Source organism: Herpailurus yagouaroundi, unplaced genomic scaffold (genome assembly GCF_014898765.1).
Source record: "Herpailurus yagouaroundi ecotype Mexico unplaced genomic scaffold, PumYag 180, whole genome shotgun sequence".
Classification (NCBI taxonomy): domain Eukaryota; kingdom Metazoa; phylum Chordata; class Mammalia; order Carnivora; family Felidae; genus Herpailurus; species Herpailurus yagouaroundi.
Window position 1 is genome coordinate 18,035,253 of NW_024412411.1, and position 23,010 is coordinate 18,058,262.

The 23,010-nt window shown below is 37.6% G+C and overlaps 1 protein-coding gene across 5 annotated transcripts in view; it reads right to left on the reverse strand.

Moving 5' to 3' along the window:
- Nucleotides 1-21,384, reverse strand: part of NOX4 (NADPH oxidase 4) — a 170,991-nt gene extending 149,607 nt beyond the window's left edge. For 2 of the 5 annotated variants that reach the window (XM_040489588.1, XM_040489587.1), the window contains exons 1-2: nucleotides 21,292-21,384; nucleotides 20,005-20,100 (exon numbers count right to left, since the gene is read on the reverse strand). Coding sequence is in view for 2 of the 5 variants with exons in the window: in XM_040489587.1 (XP_040345521.1) it covers nucleotides 20,005-20,013 (9 nt within the window). In the remaining 3 variants the exon portion in view is untranslated. Of the gene's footprint in view, nucleotides 1-20,004; nucleotides 20,101-20,150; nucleotides 20,560-20,753; nucleotides 21,040-21,291 lie in introns of those variants that run through there. The other 3 variants (XM_040489590.1, XM_040489589.1, XM_040489586.1) reach the window with 2 other exon arrangements.
- Nucleotides 21,385-23,010: the final 1,626 nt, after the last annotated feature.

The following is a 23,010-nucleotide window of genomic DNA, read 5'->3' on the forward strand; positions in this document are numbered from 1 at the left end:
ATTAGGTTATCCGAGTACAAACCTCCCTCATTCGGAAGCAATGGAAAGAGTGAGGAAAACGGAGACAGATCCCAGTCAATGATTTCCCAGGAATTCATTTTATCCATTTACTACATGGGTAATATTCTATAGCTAAGGGAATTTGTTTTGTTTCATCATTATTAACGCATGATCATTGAAAGAGTCAACTATCTCAAATATTCACTAAAAAGAAATGACCGCCCAAGTCTGGTGCCCTGCCCACTCTACCTGAACGACTTGTGTCACCATTCTGAGAGAACTTAATTGCTGCTTTGCTTTTCCAACTTCATTCAAGTTAGTTGTCACTAGGTGGCAGTGTTACTTTCATGTTTCAAATTCTACCTGTCAAGGTCTCTGAAACATAATTAACTGAGAAATCCATATGTAATTTTAAAACTATGAATATATTTTAGATGAGCAAATACAAAGAAAACATAGCTTCCTCCTTGTTATGGACTGGATGTCTGTTCCCCCCAAGTTCATATGATGAAATCTAATGTCATAGTATTTGGAGGTGGAGCTTGGGAGAGTTTACTAGGTTTAGATTAAGTTTTTGAGGGTAGGGCCCCCATTATGCAATTAGTGCTTTTATAAGAAGAAGAAAAGGCCACAGCTCTCTGTAGACTCTCTGTGAGGACAGAGCAAGGTGGCTCTCTGCAAACCAGGAAAGGGATCTCACCAGACCAATTCTGCTGGCACCTTGATCTTAGACTTCCCAGCCTCCAGAACTGAAGCAAACATTCGTTAAGCCACCTAATCTATAGTATTTTGTTATAGCAGACTGACCTAATGTAATCCTATAGAAAAATCATAAGGAAATATGCCATTTGAAGCAAGTTATAAAAGAATATAACATCTGGGTATAACAAGTATATGGTTATTTTTCTAAAAATCTCAAACACATGGTTTCTTATCTTAAATCTGCTATTTAATATTCATTTTGAGCTAGTTAACTGTCCTTTTCTGCAAAATTAAGAGGGATAATTTTTCTTATCTGTAAAATGAATGTAATATGCTATGATACAATAATCCTAGCTCTTAGAACTTTTGTAAAAACTAAAAAAATCAGTCTAAAATATGCAAGCACTATACAAAATTAATTTATTGCCTTGGTGTCGCTATATCGCATCTTTTCTCTAAATTTTCTCTTCTATGCTTCTACTGTAAATGTTATCTGTTCCATTTATATCATTCATTCAATACATATTTTGTGTGATATGTACATATCCCAAGGCACCAGGAATTCTAAAACAGAGAATGCCTATTCCTTAAGATGTTTGCATTTTAGTAGGGGAAACAGACACTAATCAAATAGCTATATAATCAAATGTAAATTCTAACAATGATCAATTCTGTGAATGAGAAATACAGAGTATGAGCACGTATAACAGGAAATGAAAGCTAAATAAGAAGGTCAGGAAGGTTTCCCCAATTACGTGAAAAGTGAACTGAGATCTTGAGGGTGATAGTACAAGTCATTCAAAAAGGAGAAAGACATCCACGCAGAGAAAACCAGCGTGAAAACCAATGCACAGCAAATGGGAATATGGTGTATAAATGAGAATTTAATAGCAGGTCAGGATTCCAATCCAAGGATTGGAAATTGAGGGTGCCACAACATAAAACTGGAGAAGGGATAGACCTGGCTGGCTTGTGTAGGTCACATTAAGAATGTGTGTCTTTATCCCAATATCAGTGCAGAGTGAATGTGTTTTAAGTAGGACGGCGGTATAAAGAGGTGAGAATGTTCTAATGATTAGTCTGAAGGAAGTATGCAGAGCAAATTGGAAGAAAGTAATTTGGGCCATCACATTTCTTTGTGTGGCTAATCATCACAAAAATTTTGAGACAAGAATTACATCTTATGGTAACTATGACCCAGTCTTGCATATAGAAAGGATCCAGTTTTGACTAAATATGGTACACATAAGTGAATTTATTTTGCTAAATACTTTACTGAAACAGGTACCTCTAAAACTGGAGTACTAAAAGAGCCTACCCCACACCCCACTGTCCCCCAGAGTCTCACTCCTTCTATGATTGCTCTGACCAAAGGTAATCTACGCTTCTGTTGAACTGTTCCAGAGACAGCAGCCATTCCACTGTCAAAAACCTCTTTTGCTTTCTTACACTTACATGAAGTCCATGTCTCTGTAACTTCCACCCACCAGGCACCTCTAGATAATAATATTCCTAACCTGAAGATAAAAGAATGATTTCTTAGTCCAATCTTGTTTTCTTCATGCTAAACACAATTAGTTGTCTCTGAAATTCTTGAAAAAAATTTAGGACTCCCTCTTACCTCAGTGACTTTTCACAGTTCACCAGAATTCAGTACATCCTCAACATAGACTAATAGTAGCAGGCAGTACTGAAGAGACTCATCTCCCTCACAAAGCACATGATTGATCTCTGCTAATTCTAAGACTGTGCTATATCATAGGGCAACTATGTTACATAATGGCTCATCTTGAGTTTACAACATAAGAGATTTCTCCCATGAGTTACTACAAAGCAATGACCCCTATCCTACAGTCGAAAAAAAAAAAAAAAATGAAGGTGAGAGAGAGCGTGTATATATATATGCAAGAATGATATGGTTTTAGACTATTCTATTATATTGGGTATAGATACTATATTCTGATATTTTTTTCTTCTCAATTTTGCTTTAGCTGAAAACTTTACATTCATGTTTTCCACTTCTCCATCCAAGTGTTTGACAGACCTATTAAAGTGTAACAAAATCCTGTGGAAATAGTTGACTTGCAAAAAAAAAAAAAAAAAAAAAAAAAACTTTTCTGGTAAATTAACTTTCAAATGAACATTTTGCTCTCAAATGGGAAGTTTCAGCTCAGGTCATGATTTCATGATTCATGGGATCAAGTCCCACTTTGGGCTATGTGCTGACAGCACAGAGCCTGCTTGGGATTCTCTCTCTCCCTCTCTCACTCCCTCTCTCTCCTCAAAGGGCCAACTGGCTATACTTTTATATTTAATGCTGCTCCTGGATGCATTACCCAGACTAGTCATTCCAAGTTTCACCCCGTATCTCCATTCCCCATCCATGGCTCATGCATTGCCATTCCTTCTGTTTGTGATAGCATTCCACCTCTTCCAACCTCCACACTTCCTCTACAGAACTTTACACATTATATTGTAATATTTTACCTGTTTATCTCCTTGTGCCCCCCCCAAAGTTAGAGAGTGGCAGCACTGCAAAATGGCAATGCCCAAACTGCCTCTTGTTGTTGGGGACCTCAAAAATTCATGCTTGTTAATAATGAAAATTGTCTTGAAAAAGTACTCCTTGAGGAAAATATGCTTTTAGCAATGAAAGCCAAAAAGTAACCATGAGACAGTTACATGAACAAAGAGAGAAAACCCCATAAAGTAGTCTACAGAATTTTCCAAAGCAATGGTATTTTTTATTGTCTTTATAGTAACCATGACAGACAATCAGAACAATTTAGTTTTCCTATACCTCTAAATCAAACTTTTGGTCATAGTTTAAATTTCACTTTGTACCATTAATATATTATAAAACAGATATAAATTTAGAATATGATAGCTATTTCATGCAGACAAGATTATACTTAAGGATTAAAAAAATGATATTTCAATGAAAGGTTACTTCAAAAGTTGACTACCTATTTTGACACAGTTTCATATGAAAATAATGGATAAAGTGCCATGAGCTATCAGAAAGCAGTTAATAATAATTGGAGTAATTATTTCTTTAAAAAAATTCTACAATAGGGGCGCCTGGGTGGCGCAGTCGGTTAAGCGTCCGACTTCAGCCAGGTCACGATCTCGCGGTCCGTGAGTTCGAGCCCCGCGTCAGGCTCTGGGCTGATGGCTCAGAGCCTGGAGCCTGTTTCCGATTCTGTGTCTCCCTCTCTCTCTGCCCCTCCCCTGTTCATGCTCTGTCTCTCTCTGTCCCAAAAATAAATAAACGTTGGGGAAAAAAAAAAAATTAAAAAAAAAAAATTCTACAATAAACTACCAATTCAGTGGTCTTGGGGTATATCCAAAAGCTCATGAATGTCCCTTATTCCATTATAAGCTATAATTCATGCCAAATGATCCTAGCTGGTTTCTGTCAACTAACTGCCCTGGAAACTTTTAACTATGATGTAATTTTTGACTCAAGTTGACCTCTCTTCCAATCTATAATCCTTTTTTTTTTTTTTAACACTGTCTCTAAAGAAAGAAACTGGAGGAAAAAATTTGTTTCCATATAATTAAAGGGACCACTAAAAGAAAAGAAGTCATCCTGACTTTACATCCATATTTCCTTATGCTTAACTCAAATCTTTCTTTTATATGTCATCACCCTTCATTCTACCCTTTCTAGAAATAAACTTTCTTTCATTTTCAGTAGGACTACAGTAGGAATGTAGTCTTTCCTTAGAAGTCTATTATAACTCAGAAAGAAATGTAGCTCTTACATAGAGAGAAGAAAGCAGGATTGTAACATGGTATTTCTGTCTGGATTTTGTCCACCTTGTTTTTCCTGTGCCAAAAGCCCAGAGAACAGAAAAGATTCACTTCTAGACCATGTGTCTGTCTACAAAAGTTAAAGTTCAACATAAATGGGATCCAGAATTGCATTGAACACATTCCTGGCTTTCTACAGACAATGCTGTCTACTGAACAGGTCACCAGATTAAGAGGTATGGCATTTTTATCACAGCTAATACCTGTGACCTCTACCAAGGTCATTGTCTCTAAAATGTAGAATTGCAGAACTTAACAAAACAATAATAAAAACCTCCTCCACTTTCTCTCATAGACCTATTCTAAAAGGTAAAAATATACCAAATAAAAATGGTTTGACCTTTTTAGCTGACAAAATGGATTTTTTTTTTAATTCACCCTTTACATTCCTGTGGATGTTCACTGCTTATCTCTCTCTTATCTTCTACTCCTATCTACAGCACAAGAACAAGGATCTCAAGAATTACAGTGCATTTGCTTTCATGTCATTGCTACATTTCTTCCTCCTGCAGGAATTATTCATGCACAGGGAAAGGCACCAAGGAATGGCATGTATTTTGTAGAGCATGGGTGGCTGGAAAGCTGAGACAGACCCTGTTTCTCCTCCATCACAGATCCAGCACATCTGATCACAATTACTGAATATTTATTTAGTCACCCTCAGCTACTCTTCATCAGAAACAATCATTCCAAAACCTTGCATCATGCTTCCTCATCTTTAAACCATTTTTAATTTCTCAACATTCCTCCTAAGATTTAGAAGCCAAAACAGATATACTAGTGGCTTGAATGCATGGAATAATTTTTGGAAGGAAACAACAGTCATAGCAATGGTACGCTCTCACTTGGTTAAGACTGCAATCAGACTATCCATAATGACATATATTAAAACTCATGGACTGAATATAGGATTTCAATATTAAGATTTTTCTCACACGAGTGTCAATTAAGCATTTCTATTTTACTCCTCCTGAACTCAATCCTATTTGTTAATAACTCTTCTTCATTGAATCTATAAAGCTATCTTTAAGTGCTATCTTTGCCCTCAAAACACTAGCAATCTAGTTAGCTAACTCGGCTTGTCTTTTAACCCTAGCTTTCAACTTTGAATCCAGGCGAATTTCTTCTAGTCTTTCTTTAGAGGAAGTCAAAACAAAACAAAATGAAAAACTGTCTCCAAGAAGAAGCTGTCAATTCTAAGAAAAAGAATTCTGGATGCATCAAAATGGCCAAAATACCTGAGAGAGTAGGTGCTCAGTAAAATGGACTGAATGAATGGGCTGTTTGGCACAGACTATCTGTCTAAACTTCCTGATGCATACATATTTACACATTAGACTCTTCCAACAAATTCTTCAGAGTTTAACTGGTCAACTTACAGTGTAGAACAACACATTCCATCAAATGTAAGATGATAAATCGGTATAGGAGAGGAAGTATAAATCAAAAATAATCTTTTTTTCCCTAAAAAGCTAACATTTAATAGGTCCAAAATAACTCATGTTGGAATTTCTTAAAAAAAAAAAAAAAAAGCAGCACACAGACATACTTGTCCAAGTGTGCATGTAAACTTCTACAAGGATTCTCACTGCAGTATGGTATGTGATATAAAAACAAAACAAATACAACTAAAATGACTAACAGTGGAAAATATACAACAAATTAACTACACATTATGGGATAGTATTTAGCCATTGGAAATAAGTTAAACTTGTATAATGGAAATTAAATAACAATACCCATAATATATTGCTGAATTAATATGCAGGTGCATATATGTGTATTTGTATATTTAGGCATATAGAGAGAGAGATAGATGCAGACTAGATTAACACAGATTATATAGATTCTATGTTTATAGATTATACAGAAGTCATTAGTTACCTCTTAGATGTAAAGGGGAGTTTCTAATTTTTTTTCTATTGTGACACCAGTATTCAAGGTACAGAAGTATGTATTTCTTTTGAAATGTACTTTAACAATTAAGTACCAAGAACTAAACAGATAGATTACAATAAGAAATTCACAGTAAGTATAATTAAATGAGTTATTATACTTTGAAATTCTAATAACATAGCCAAAGGAAATAATTATAAAAACAGAGGGGGGTATTCTGTACAATGATTTTTTTTAACTTTATTTATTTATTTTGAGAGAGCATGCAGCATGAACAGGGGAGGAGCAGAGAGAGAGAGGGAGAGAGAGAGAATCCCAGGCAGGCTCCATACTGTCAGCACGAAGCCCGACATGGGACTCAAACTCCCAAACCATGAGATCATGAACTGAGTCAAAATCAAGAGTCAGACACTTAACCAACTGAGCCACCTGGGCTCCCCACAATGTTTTTCACAGCATTTTCTGGAATAGTGAACAGAAGCCAACTGGATGTCTAAAAATTTGGGAATTTTTTTTTTTAATTTTTTCTTTAATGTTTTTATTTATTTTTGAGACAGAGAGAGACAGAGTATGAGCAGGGGAGGAACAGAGAGAGAGGGAGACACAGAATCCAAAGCAGACTCCAGGCTGAGCTGTCAGCACAGAGCCCGACACGGGGCTCGAACCCACGGACCGTGAGATCACGACCTGACCCGAAGCTGGACACTTAACCGACTGAGCCACCCAGGGACAAATTTGGGAATGTTTAAGATAGGTTTATTTGTATTTATTCAGTGAAATATTAAAAATAAAAAAATGTATGTTTAATGATGTAAGCTTCATAATCTATAACAATAGAAATAAATCTAATGTAATATTTAACACTAAATGTTAAAAGGAAAATACAAAATTGTTTATTCTAAATGATCATAGTATTGTGTGTTTTTGTTTTTGTTTGTTTTTTAAGTAGGCTCCATGCCCAAAATGGAACTCAGGACCCTGAGATCAAGAGTCACATGCTTGGGGCACCTGGATGGCTCAGTGGGTTAAGCATTCAACTTTGGCTCAGGTCATGATCTTGTGGTTCCTGAGTTCCAGCCCCGCATCAGGCATCAGGTTAGTGCTGACAGCATGGAGCCTGCTTCGGATTTTTTTGTCTCCCTCTCTCTCTGCCCCTCCCCACTTCGTGCTCTCTTTCTTTGTCTCTCAAAAATAAATAAAGATTAAATTTTTTTTTTAATATTAAAAAAAAAAGAGTCACATGCTCTACTGACTGTGTCAGCCAGGTGCTCCATGAACGATCATATTATTAAAAAAAAACAAAAACAAAAACTTGTATTTAGGAAATACACCAAAATGTTCACAGTGGTTATGTGTGGGTGCTGAGATATAAATGACTTATTTTGCATTTTCTCTCATTTTCTATAGTAAATATGAAAAAGATTTAATAAGTTTGAAAGTCACAAGAAAGACTGTTTTCCAAAGAAAATGGAATGGGAAAAGTCTTAAAAGTAATGTTTGAGGAATAATATTATCTTTAGATAATGAAAATATGAAAGGCTGCTTTCCTTTTATTTCAACTTTTGTTCATTTTTCCATTCTTCCCCTTAATCATATGCATTATTTTCATAAAATACATGACAAATATTTATAAATTATGTTGCAAATATTTCCATGGCTTAAGGTGATAGCTTTCAGAAGAACATTAAGGTACTGGCCTCTTTTTTCCAGACTTTTGATAAACAAGAAAATATTTATTTAAAGTTCAGGATCAACAGGACAATATAGGATAGGAAAGGACAGTAGAAGACAAAATAGGATGCAACAGGACAGGGCGGGACAGGACAAGACAGAACAGGACAGGATGAGATAGGACAGAAGAGGATGGGACAGAACCAGGCAGGAACAGGAAAGAGGGCAAGTTATAATGAGTGACATTACAGCTGGCAAGGGATGGGGGGCTCCAGTTAATGAACAGAAGAACTACTGGGATCATGGGAGGGCGTGAGAACAGTTACTGATTCTTTACCACTACTACAACTTAAATGGGTCTCAACATTAAATATCACCAAACTGAAGGACAACTAACCTGTTCAAATTGTAACACACCGTAGGATCTTTCTATATACTGGTTAATATGGTTTTTAGTGAGATTAAGATGAAGGTGGAGGTGATGTCAAACATGGAGCACTTCTAAAAATGGACACTCAGTTGTATTTACTGGTTTGCAGTGAGAAATCTAAAGGTTACTGGGTGACTATTTTAAGTATTATTTAATTTCTGTATTCCCATGGCTTTTTTCTTCTGTGTTGCCCATAATATTAACCATTTAAACAAACAAACAAACAAAAAGTCATATAAACAGTTATGGTAAGGGGCTCCTGGGTGGCTCAGTCGGTTGAGTGACCGACTTCGGCTCAGGTCGTGATCTCACAGCTCGTGAGTTCGAGCCCCATGTCGGGCTCTGTGCTGATAGCTCAGAGCCTGGAGCCTGCTTCAGATTCTGTGTCTCCCTTTCTCTCTGCCCCTAACCCACTTGCATTCTGTCTCTGTCTCTCTCAAAAATAAATAAACATTAAAAAAAATTAAAATAAAAAACAGTTGTATTAAAATAACAGTTACGGGAAAAGAAACAATGATAACACATACAACATCAGACTTAGAAGTATAGGAAATGAATTAATCTAGGAGAGAACATGTAAAAGATAGGTGGATAGAGTGGAATGAATTATAGACAAGATAAACAGGGCACCTGGGTGGCTCAGTCAGTTAAGCATATAACTCTTGATTTTGGCTCAGGTCATGATCTCATGGTTCGTCAGTTCAAGCCCCTTATGGGACTCTTCACTGCAGAGCCTACTTGGGATTCTCTCTCTCCCTCTCTGACCCTCCCCTGCCCATGATCCCCCACCTCTCAAAATAAATAAACAGAAAGAAAAACATACTGCCACCTGCAAAATCTCTTTAAATAATTTAGAAGGTATACATTGTATGAAATGAGTTGAGTTAATTTCTCTTCAGTGCTGGACATTTTTAGTCATTAGCAACGATTTATAAACAGATTTCAACATCAAAACATTTTTAACTTCAAAATGTAGCCTGAAAGAAATGATTCCAGCATTGTCTACTACAACTTCCCAGAAAGGGAAGTCATACTCCTTTTTCTAAGTTTATTTATTTATTTTTGAGAGACAGAGAGAGAGAGAAAGAGAGAACCAGTGGGGGAGGAGCAAAGAGAGATGGGGACAGAGGATCTCAAGCAGGCTCCATACTGACAGCAGACAGCCTGATGGGGGCTCGAACCCACAAACTGTGACATCATGACCTGATCCAAAGGTGGACACTTAACTGACTAAGCCACTCAGGAGCTCTGGGAAGTCATGCTTTTTGAAGGCCTCATACTCATTTCTTCCTCATCCTACTCAATCCTCTCCACAAAACACAAAACAAAACCCTACAAGAGGTATTAGGTTAAACTATGTTAAACTGCCATTTTTGTAAGACAGAACATTTTAATACTGGAATTTTTATGTAGTTCAACTTAATATTATAATTCTCAATTTAAAATTGAGGAAACATAAGCTTTTCTTATGTTTGAAACTATTTCAATATATTACTTAAAAACACATTTCTTAAAAGGCAAAGTCATGACAAACTTGGTCAGTTTGTCTACAAAATCCATTTTCTTTTCATTACATTATATTGTTTCCATTGATATTTTGGAATCTTCACAGGTATTACTATATTTGAAATTTAAATTAATAGTCCATGCTGAGGAAAGGGTGATCACAGACACTTGGTTTTAACAAGAATTAGAACACATGTCATATAAGACTTCAAAAAATTAAATTTCATATATCTAAAATCTGTGGGTTTAACAAGATATATTGTCTTCTTTAAGAACAACATGTTCAAGGGGCATCTGGGTGGCTCAGTTGGTTGAGCATCCAACTTCGACTCAGGTCATGATCTCATAGTTCATGAGTTCAAGCCCCACATTGGGCTCTGTGCTGACAGCTCAGAGCCTGGAGGCTGCTTCGGATTCTGTGTCTCCTTCTCTCTCTTCCCCTCCCCTGCTTATTTGCTCTCTCTCTCAAAAATAAACATTAAAAAAAAAAAAAGAATGACATGTTCAAGCTTTAAAACAAGTACAAGACTAGTTTTCTTCAGGCAAAGCAAAATTAAGTAAACTTATTGACCCATTGTAAGTATAAGCTCTTCTAAGATGTTCATTTGACTCATTCCTCCCCTCTTACATTTCATAAAATGTGCAAGATCAAAATGAATAATTCAGTGATGGGTTCTACACAGTCCAAGCCAAGCCCCAGCTCTACAGAAAAATTCCATGGGAGGTAACAAATGGGATACAGACAATGCCCAACAGCAAAGGCTAGTTCTCAAGTGAAGAAGAACATTCATATTGAAGCTCTGCATTCTTGTGGCTTAATATGAGTCATTTCTTTTTCCAACTGGAATCTATTAATATAGACCACTGATGAAACTTTTGTTAGTTTTGCCTTTCGATAGTCTGAGCTATAAGGGTGGGTGGGGCGGGGGGGAGAGAGAGAAAGAAAAAAGTATTCTTCACCTTTGTTTGCGTGACTCAAAGCACTTTACAAATGTGTTTTTGGGTCCATGCTTTTCAGACTAAGAGAGTTAACAAAGCTTAAAGGCCCAAAGTAACTTCTCAAAAGCAACTTGGCCAAGGGAAATCAGTGAGAGGTAAAAGTACTCTTATCACCCTGTTTCAACATATTCTCAAGAGGTGGTTCTTCTTTTCTTGTTCCACAATTCTCTTGGGGCACCCTCACCAGCCTGGAAACCAATGTCCTCATTCAAGGTAAGGTGACAGCCAGTTACTCAGGTAAGATGCTAATTAGAAGGCACAAGGCAGAGCATTTGGGGCGTGGGGGAGGAAGTTAGCAAAGAGAATCAAAAGTGTAGCATGGAGAAAAAAGAAACTTGTTTGGATCACTACCATTTCATATCCTTCCTATGCACCTGAGCTTTTGAAGATCACATGAAATGAAATTACTTGCACTTTGAAATCAGCTATTTGATAATCCTATCATAGGAAAAAGGAATATAGTCAGAAAGGCATTCACCACAAATCATTTCTTAGATTTATCTTAGTGCTGAAGTGCCTACTTGTTTGTTTGTTTGGTTTTTTTTTAATTTCAGGTTATGAAATACTTTCACTTTGTGTACATCACTCATCTCTTCTTGCCTTTAACTCTGATATCCTTGGTATGCGTCTGGAGACCTTTAACAATTTCCTAGTTCATGAAAACCATTTAAGCATGTAATTTAAAGCAAGTTCCCCATAGAACTTGTGTTTGATTCATTTATCCATAGATAGGCATCAATGTCAAATTCAAGTTTCCAATTTCTAATATCGTAAACATTCTACTGCTCATGCAAAGTCCATCTCCTCCTTAATCTACTTTTTCTCTAGTCCCACTCTGCCAAAACACTAAAGAAACTACTTCTCACAAGGTCTTTTACCACATTGCTCGATTACAGTCACATCACACAGTTCCATTAAATTGTGGATACTGGGGCGCCTGCGTGGCTCAGTCAGTTAAGCTTCCGACTCCTGATTTCAGCTCAGGTCATGGTCTTAGGGTTCATGAGATCAAGCCCCACAATGTGCTCTTGGCTGGCAGTGCAGAGCCCGCTTGGGAGTCTCTCTCTCCCTTTCTTTCTGCTCCTTCCTCGCTTGCTCTTTCTCTTTCTCTCTCTCTCAAAAATAAATAAGTGAACGTTAAAAAAATAATAATAATATAAGTTCTGGAACCAGGATGTTTGGGTTGAAGTCCCACCTCTGTCACTCAGTAACAAGTTACAGAATTTCCCTAATTCAGTTTCTCAGCTGAAAAATTAAAAATATCTACTCCTTAGGGTGCCTGGGTGGCTCAATCAGTTAAGTGTCTGACCCCCGATTTCAGCTCAAGTCATGATCTCATGGTATGTTCATGAGTTTGAGCCTCATGCTGGATTCTGCAGTGGCAGTGTGGGGCATACTTGGGTTTCTCTCTCCCTCTCTCTCTTCCCCTCCCCTGCTCATGCTCTCTTGTTCTCTCTCTCAAAATAAATAAACATTAAAAAAAGTATATCCACAGGATGTATAGAAAGATTAAACAAATTAGTCCATACAAAGCTATTAGACTAAAACCTGCTATCAAGACGGTCCTCAATGAATGTAATCTGCTATTAATGTTACTAATATTATTAATAACAAAATGAAGAAAGATTTGAAAATCTCTGATTTTAATTCCACCTCCCAATTCTATACTGTTTTGGATGGTATTGATAAAAGAAAATTATACAGAGGGCATTCAGATGTATATAATAAGGAAGTTAAACATTGCTAAAAGTCTGATGAATATTATGAAAACAGAAATAATTGAAATAAGTCTCATAATACCTTAATTATTTGTCTGAGACAAATCTAAAACAACTATAATGCTGAAAATAATGTTATCTTGAGGGTAAATCGGTAATTTTCCTTGACTTCTTAAATTGCTAAACATCTAAATATCAGTTCACTTAAGATGGAAAGCTAGTGGTCTATACAGTGTGGTATTTAATTTGTGCATATGTATTGTCAACTTAACGGACTGAATATTGGACCGGGAGGATTAATGGACCAGAAAAGTGACCAAGCCACTCATTCAGTGGGTGATGATGAGCAAATCACTTTAACTGCATTTTTCTGATTGAGAAAATGAGGAAGAAATCTAAGATACCAAAGCTTACTTCCAATTCTAAAATTCTACAATTCTCTATCTACCATAAACAGTTTAAGAATATGATTGCATCAATGAAATGTAAGTCATTTCACCTGTTTATAAAGAGGAAGTAAATCATTTTCAAATAATAGAGTGCTAGAAACAAACAAACAAAAAACACGAAGAACTATTCAGTTAAAAATATCTCCTGGATTGAAACCACAATACATACCTGGGCAAATCTAGGTAGTAACTATTATATTTTGTGCAATAAATGGAAATAATTAATGATCAAGCCTTTTCTAGAAAATAATAGACGGTATATACTCCTTCTCAACAGAACTAAAGCCACCTGGGTCAGCTATGAAACCAATACCAACTTAAAATCCTGGGTCCATTTGTACAGAGACTCTAATCTTTGACCTTAACAAATTCACATGACATCAGATTTCTGTCTCAGAAAATTGTTAATTATGATAGAACTTCTAGGACTTTTGAGACGATAATGATTGACCAAAGAAAGATCATCACCAAGACTAGAAAAAGATCTCAGTGCTCACAGCTCTCTTCCAATTAACATACATATCTCAATCAAAGTTTAAAAAATGAGGGGCACCTGGCTCAGTAGGTTAAGCGTCCAACTCTTGATTTTGGCTCAGGTCATGACCTCACTGTTTGTGAGATCGAGCCCCACTTTGGGCTCTGTGCTGATAGCCTAGAGCTTGCTTGGGATTCTCTGCCTCCCTCTGTGTCTGCCCCTCCCTGGCTTGTGCTCTGCCCCTCTCTCTCTCTCTCTTTCAAAATAAATACATAAACATTTTTTTTGGGGGGGGGGAGTGGTTTAAAAAAAAAAGAGAAGAAGATCTTCATGACCATGCAGCAGATCTAAAATAATAATTGTGAGGGGCACCTGGCTGGCTCCATCAGTAGAACCTACAACTCTTGATCTCAGGGTTGTAAGTTCAAGCTCCATGCTGGGTGTAGAGATTACTTAAAAATAAAATACTTTAAACAAATAAAATAATAACTGTGTGACAAAGCAACAAAATTAAATTTCTCATTATGGCACCATGAGAATAACTGGGATGAAATTAAACAGTCATTAAACAAATGTTAGTTTAGGAGGAAAAAGGTATAAAGTGAAGACACATTGAATCTGGTACCATAAAACACATTCTCTTTTCAAATTAACATGTTCTTATCATTTAAATTATATCTGTTAATTATTAAATGTCAGAAATACAACTCAGAAACAGGTGAACTTGAGTATGAAGGCTTCTATGGATAATATTTTGAGTTGAACTGCTCCAACATTTCAAAAAATCTAGGAAACGAAAGTTCTGAGTTGGTCACAACACATTAGGACTTTCTAGTAAAGTACAAGCAATCCCATTTTCCATTCCTTGAAAATAAATAAATCAAAAATAGATGTCATCTTAAAAAATCAAAGTACTCCTTTATTTAAAAGGTTGTTATGGGAAGTAGGAGGGGGTTATTGTTTGGTTGTGTGTGAGTGTGTGCGTATGTATGTGTGTGTGTTGTTTTGCTTCCCTCAAAAGACTTTCGTTTCTTCATAGCTTAATTTTAAGATTCCAAAACTCACAGCATGTCATAATTAAACATCTCCTAGGAAGTACACAGTCTGATTAGCACATTAACTCAGGCATAAACCAGCCGTGACCATACTGCCTCCAGGTCTGGGTCAGACCAGCCTGGGAAAGAACAGTCATGATGAAAACTCCTTAAGCTACATTAACCTCAATGCTATTTTATCTTCCATCAGTTTAGATCTTCTTTTTTCTATCAATTCTTATGCAATTGTTTTAATCGTTAAGTCTGGTCTGAACAATCACCCAATCTTTTAAAAATAAAAAAATTAAAAAATGGGTACACTGGTTCTGAGAATTAAATGATTTTACCTTCATTCTCAAAGGTTCCCACCACCAAAAAGTTTTGATATTTAGAGAGAAGTAAGAGATCTGTTTATAGTTACACACCAATAACTAAAGCCCACAACTTCCCATCCAATATCAACTCCTGTTTTGGAGACAGAGAGCAAGAAAACTACCCACATCCCGATGTCTTTTTATTGGGCTGGTTAGTGGCCAGCTGTTTGCTGTAAAACAAAATGATACATGCATATGACCATGAAAGTAGGAATATTTTCCCCCACAGTCTACACTCACACTGTCCAAGATGGAGCCACTCACTGTAGGGAGTTACTGAGCATTTGAAGTGTATGTAGGCCCACCTACCAAGAAACTGAGTTTTTAGGTTTATTAATTTTTTTTTAATTTAAACTTAAAGCTGAGGGGAGCCTGGGTGGCTCAGTTCGTTAAGCATCCAACTCTTGACTTTGGCTCAGGTCATGATCTCATGGTCCATGAGTTCCAGCCCCGCGTCAGCCTCACCTCTGGGCTGACAGCGTGGAGCCAGGTTGGGATTCTCTCTCTCTCTGTTCCTCCCCCACCCACGCTAGGCTCTCTTTCTTTCTCTCTCTCTCTCTCTCTCTCTCTTTCTCTCTCTCTCTCTTTCAAAATAAATAAATAAACTGTACAAATTAATTAATTAATTAAGAGCTGACACTCCTTTGTGTTATCAGAAAATGTTTAAATAAGTTTGGAACAACGTGGGTATGTGGATTCATTCACTTTTTGATTTGTAGAATTTTACAAAATCTAAACACAGGTCAAGTATTTCTGAGGAAAATTTGGTGACTGAATTTTCATGTGCACAAGTGTAAAATGCATACTATATTTCAAAGAGTAGGCAACAGCACATAGAATATCTCATGAATATTTTTAAAAATACTGACTACATGTTGAATACTTCAATCTATTACAATACTTTGGATATTATTATTATTTAAAATAAAATAAATTATTAAATTTAATGCCACTGCTTTTTACTTTTCTAGTGGGCTATAGAAAATTTTTAATTGCATTTGACTCATACTACATTTCTATTGGGCAGCAATGATGATGAGTAACAGTAACCAGTGGCATAAGTATCAGAGATGAGCCAGTGAAGTGATTTAGAAAATCTGCGTAGCATGAGCAAAAAGCAAAAAAAGGTCAGGCAGGACTGTATTCACATCCTAGCTCTGACACTGAACAAGTTGCCAGCTTCCTCGGCCTACATTTTCCTATGTGTAAATGGGAAGAATAGTTTCCTCGCATAAACAAAAACATTTGTAAAGTGCCTGCTATATCATAGTAATAAAGAAACAGTTGAATAGTTGTTTTTCAGTAGAAAGCAGAGATCTCAACCTACTAAGAATTAACTACTTCTCAATATCTATGCCTTCTTGCAAATGGGCTATATTCTGTGGACCCTTCCTTCCCCTAATACTAGTGTAACTTTATTATTACCTTACTTCTAAAGATGAGTAACAGCAACCTTTATACTCTATGTTATTATCAAAATATTCAACAACTGGGGGTACTTTTTCCATTTGTGTCCTCTAGTGGAAGCAAATTCATTTCCAGGAATACCATCATGATTTTTATGAACCTAGGATTCACCTTAAAGACACTTAATAATATCAGAATACTTATTATGTTCTTTTCAGGCTTTCTAAAATTCATCACAGTGGGACCTTGTTCTTATGAGTGTTTAGTAGGCCCAAAGACACTCTATCTGTGACCTTAAGTTAATAATAATGAAGCATAGTTATTAAACATGTAAAATATGGGAGCCAGAAATATTTATTTAAAAATTAATTATATCTTATTGTTATACTCTATTTTCTTTGCGATTTGAAAAATGCCTACAAGGGGCGCCTGGGTGGCGCAGTCGGTTAAGCGTCCGACTTCAGCCAGGTCACGATCTCGCGGTCCGTGAGTTCGAGCCCCGCGTCGGGCTCTGGGCTGATGGCTCAGAGCCTGGAGCCTGTTTCCAATTCTGTGTCTCCCTCTCTCTCTGCCCCTCCCCTGTTCATGCTCTGTCTCTCTGTCCCAAAAATAAATAAACGTTGAAAAAAAAAAAATTAAAAAAAAAAAAAAAAGAAAAATGCCTACAAATTCTTATACTATGAAGTAATACCATAATAATCAAAAGATTAGGAAAGATAAGCTTAGGACAAATAAAATTAAATCCTCCTTCATAAAGCAAATAGTTAAATTATAGAGTTCCTTTTTCACTAAAAAGTAGAGTAATATAGACTGAAAATATTCCAAAATGATTTAGATAAATTAATGCCTAGAAAACTCAATAGGTAATTACTGAAAAGTGAGAAGTTTGGAAGTCATCTTTCACATTTCAGCAGGATGCCAAGAAGAAAAACCATCCTTCCCCATGGTGACTTTTCATACAATGTTGACTCCTGACAGGATGGCTTAAGGGTCAGCTCACTATGATACAATCATTCTTATGTTTCCATAAAACCTAATTTACAGGGCACCTGAGTAGCTCAGTCGGTTAAGCGTCCTACTTTGGCTCAGGTCATGACCTCTTGGTTCTAGGGTTCAAGGGTTCAAGCCCAGCATTGGGTTCTGTGCTGACAGCTCAGAGCCTGGAGCCTGCTTCAGATTCTGTGTCTCCCTCTCTCTCTGCCCCTCCCCTGCTCACGCTCTGTCTCTCTCTCAAAAATAAGTAAACATTTAAAAAAAATTTTTAAAAATTAAAAAATAAAAATTAAAAAAAGCTAATTTACAATGACCTCTCCCTTCTTTAATCTGTTTCTTGTATTTTTCACTCATAGTTTTCCATTTAGTCCTTTTATCATTTTTTCTTTATTCATCTGATGAATATTTATTGAGCCTTTCCTGTGTGCCAGCTGGTCTGCAGGCCTCACCATTGTACCTCACTAGCCTGTCATATTATTCAAACAAAAGCACTAATGTAAGATGGAAGTAGAGAGAGGCAAAACACACATAGCGTTGTTTTTGGGTTTTTTTTTTATTAGTTGGGTTATATGTGTGTGTATGTGTATATTCTTCATCATATCTGACTTGTCAACAAAAATAAATTTGAGGTTATCACACCGCATCCAAGTTCAGAAAAATTAACTCGGTTTCCAACATAATTTGTAGGTAAGTTATTATTTTAGCTTATACAAATGTCATAAAGTGAGATCCAATACTCAGTTGTGGCTTCCAACTTGTCTATTCTTAGATTTTATTTTAATACAAATATCTCCTGGTGAAAATGTACCACTTTTGATAGCAAAATTTACCATCATAACTCTTTAGAGTTTTCTCCAAGTTATTCATATAGTTACATAATAGGCCAGCTATCTCCTACTGAAAAATCTCGTGTTCACTAATTCACACCTAAGGGGGACTTTCTAGGGGAAAAAAAAAATTAAAAAGATAAGTCAGCAGACCTTTATATGTCTATTAGAAAAAATTTTTCTTAAGTTGTTTCTTCAAGTATTTACGTGTTTGATTTTCCATTAGACTATAAGCAACTTGAGGCCAGGGGCAAGCTCTTACTCTGTATGTACCCATTTGAAAAGTGCAGGTTTCACAACAGTTTGCTGGTTAAATGGAAGGTTGGTTGGATGAAAAATGAAAGAAAATTTCAGATTTAAGAGTTAGCAATGAGTTTAATCTTTGAGACTATTATTCTTAACCCATTAGTTAAAATCAGAGATGAGCAATGATTATGACATGTCGGTTAGGTTCATCAATTATAACATGTTATCGCCCTGGTTGGGGATGCTGATAATGGGGGAGGCTATGCATGTGTGGGGGTAAGGGAGCATATGGGAAATCTCTGTACCTTACTCTCAGTTTTACTGTGAACCTTAAACAGCTCTAAAAAAAAAAAAAAAAAAAAAACAAAAAAAAAAAAACTCTTAAAAAAAATAGGTGTTAAACTTAAAAATATCCATTGTGTGGTCAATAGATAATGAAAAATAGTATTCTGTTATATAAAAACACCCGTTAACTAACTCAGCCGCAATTTATTGCAGTCTTAGCACGTACCAAGCACACTACTCTCAGAGCTGTGGCTTAAAGATAAATAAGATCTGTAAATGTAAAGCAGGAGTTGGAAAGCTGCTTCCACCAAATTCATGTGAGCTGATAGCAATTTTAAATCATCATTAAACTATGGAAAAGAAAACCATGGATCTATTACTCACAATGGGTTCTCTTGCCCAATGAAAAGGAAAGACAAAATCTACCTTTTCAGACATCCCAAAATTTTTCAATACATTTTATACTTTTTGCTTGTTGCTTAGAAAATGCTATCTCCTAATACAAAGTAAGAAGTCCTAAGTGCCTCTGTCTTTTGTTAACGAGTCAAGGAGAAAGGGAGTGGAAATAATGAGATCAGAAATGTCATGGAATAGAGAAAAGAATATCAACATGAGATAAATCAGAGTGAAGTTCTGCACAAAATCATTCTCATATTAGACCAGAACCCTGCAACCATAATCAACAAGAAACCGAGGGTAAGATGTTGAGAAATGCCCAGAAATGAATAACTGCATTGGACACAGACTTTGTGAGAACTGGCAGTAAAAGGAAACAGTGCAGAAATCCTCCGGATAAGCTTATGGGCAGGCTGAAGGCTTGACTGGTAAAAACTACAAGCCCGTCATTGGCTGGTCCTGATGGTGAAGCAGATCCTTCAAGGCACTTGGCAGCTGGCAAGATGTAGCAACTTCTCTCAGGTACTACTAGCCTGGTATTGCAGGTTCATTCCTTTGACTTCAGCAGATAGTTATCTTTTGGTTCTTAAAAGAGTTGATCATTTTAACATAGACGAGTGTAAATAATACATCAGGAAAACCTGACCGCTTTAGAGAATGACAAACCTTTCTGAAGTGAACAACCAATGTTTCTTTAATAGATGGAAAAACTGACCAAGGCTTGTAGCAATGTCTTCCCGCCTTAAACACATTCTACCATGTCACCCAAGTCCCACTTACCCCTAACATCTGGTGGAGGTAGTGATACTCTGGCCCTTGGTTATACAGCAGGAAGGTTTTCCAGAAAAGCAAAACATTCAGGGAGAGCCAGACAAACTAGATCACACAAAGAAAGAGAGAAAACAAAAATTAAAAATAAACGTTACCTGATAAGTGGAAACCTCACGTGCATTCGTTGGACACAATACTTTCAGTGGAAGCTGGATTAGTAATTGCAGAAAGCATTCTTAATTAACCAGCAAGCTGAAGACTACTCAGAGGAAAACAAATCTGACCTCACTCAGTCCCTGCACCTGAGATTAAGCATTCTGGGTTGCAAGCTGGTCTCCTAAACCATCTGCAAATATCCCCTGCAGCACAAAACGAGACTAAGAAATTAGTGACATCACCCAGTCCCGAGCATGGCATGTTGTTAAAATGCAACACCAAACAGAAACAATCCGGGAAAAGAGCAAAGGGGGAAAGAAGTTTAAAGGGTTAAGAAAAACTTGTGTTCACTAAAAGTGATCTCTCTTCCTCCACATCTGCTCTCCCAACAGTGTGCAGGAAAGTTCCCATGCACTTGGAGTAGGGGTGAGGGGAGGGTGTCGTTATTATCTCCAGGTATTAACAGCGGAAAGTTTTGTTAGTTCAGAATGTTGGAATTAGAGGCAAAACTTCCAACTTCCACCCGCGCACGCTCAGAGAATGAATCAAAGTTGCTGCACGACAGACAAAACGCAGGGAGAGAGCCTTGCCCGCCATCCTACCAGGCAGAGGTGTTTAACCCCTTCGTTGGCCAGCCAGCTCCTCCAGGACACAGCCATGCCGCCGGCCCCGCCGCGCTGCGCTCTCCGGCCGCCGGCCCGCGAAGGAGCGGCGGCGGCCGGGACAGCGGTTACAGTTGTGCGGCCTGCGGGGGGGGAGCCGGGTGGGGACGGAGGGTCAAAGACTGAGTGGAAGCGGAGGCCGGCGCCGAGCCAGCCCGGGCGGGGTCTGCGCCCCGGAGCCGGGTCTTCCGGGCGCCGCGGCTGCGGCCCGCGAGGGGTCTGCGCTGCGCGCTCGGTGGCCCCGGCCCAGCGCTCGGAGCGCGCGCTCCCCGGCCCCGCCGCCCGGCTGCGCGAGTCTGCACCGCCGCGCCGGTCCCTTTGTCTGCGGGCGAGCCTGTTGTTGTGGCTGCCGCCGTTCAGGATGTCCCGGCTGGGGACTGGGAGGCGCCCCCCGCAGGCTCGCGTAGACAGACCACGATGTGGGGAGTGATACCCGTACCCTGGGCACCCCGCCGCCCCCTCGTACGCTCGCACGCACCTAGCTCTTAGGCACGGGTCGTTTTCCCCAAAAAAGTTCCACTCAAAGACGCTCGGGAACGAAATTTGAGCCGGAAATAGCCTTTTGTGTACTAACATCCCCCTTCTCCCGCCCAACCTCAGGAACTCATCCCAACCCCAACGAAGGCCCCTTCACAACCTTCACCTAAAGCTTCCCTCTGCCTCCCTCTTCGCAGTCCCTCACCCCTACCCCAACCCACATTGTTGCGAAGCTTTTAAGAAAATTTTGAATAAAAAAGAGCCCGGCGGTTTAATGGTTAAAGATGACGTCATTCTCAGGGGCTTTAGGGAAGCTCCGATTCACTCTGTTTAGAAATGTGCGTCTTATTACCTAGTATCAGAGTCTGTTTAGTAATAGGAATCCTCTCAAAGTTGTGCCAGAGGCCTGGTGAAGGGTGCGGAGAGTATGACATTGACACAGGCTACCTACCTTTCGCACACCGCAAATTATCAATATTAGGAAAGAAAAAAAAAAATCATTCACCTAGAAGAATGTCGGATACACAGTAAGTGTTCAACAAAAGTTTATGAAATCAGGACTTTCCAAACTTTAACAACTAACAAGTGGTAGAAAAGGTAAACCACTAGTAGCCTAATTTCATGTCTTTTAAGCTTTTTTTTAAAAACAAAATTAATTTTAAAACACATGCCTTAATATGTAATTGAAACTGAAATTTCTTCTCTTACTACAGCAATGTACTTCCCTCACTAATTTCATGAACTGATTAATGACTGCAACCCTCAGTTCGGAATTTGAATTAATCCCTATCAAGTGTGGGTTACATTTCTTGCAGAGAACTTTCTAATAGCCTGTCATTTTCCATTGGTAAAGGACTTTCCTGTTTTATGCAATATCAAATCCTGAAAACTGCTTTAAATCTTTCCAGGGATAAGAAGCATGTTATTTATAATTTCATATTGAATTTGTTATTTATTACTTATGGAATTTATTATTGAATAAACCCATGTTTATAAACTCATATTGACCAGGTAATATCTAAAGGACCCAAAAAATACCACACAAAGAACCCAAGGAGAGTCACCACTGGGAAAAGTCAAATTCTGGGACACACTGGTACTCCTCAAATTACACCCTAAGTAACCATCCCAGAGCCATAAGTTCAATGGATGCGAGGTATAGAAGGTCCAGAAAACCGTTTTGGTTCTTGCCATGAGTGGAGAAGAATGAAGCAATTGAAGAATAGTAAAACAAAAGGCAATTTTTCTTGACGTAATTGATCTAGTTCTTTTTTCCCCCATTTTATTGAGAAATTGACACACATCACTGTAGAAGTTTAAGGCATACAATAAGATGGTTTGATTTACATATTGTGAAATGATTATAATAATAGGATCAGCTAACATCCATCATGTCGTATAGAAACATATGAATAAAATAAAATGAAAATAAAGAAAAAGGAAAAGGGGGGGAATTTTTCTTGTGATGAGAAGGATTTACTCTCTTAACTCCTATATATCCTATAACAGTGTTAGCTATGGTCATCATGTTGTATGTTATGTCTCTAATATTTATTTATCTCATCACTGGAAGTTTGTACTTTTGACCACCTTCCTCTAATCCCCTCTCCTCTGACCCTCTGCTTCTGGTAACCACAAGTCTGATCTAGTTTTCTGAGGTTTTTTTGTTTTTTTTTTTTGTTTTTTCTCTAATTCCCCTTATAAGTGAGATCATATAGGG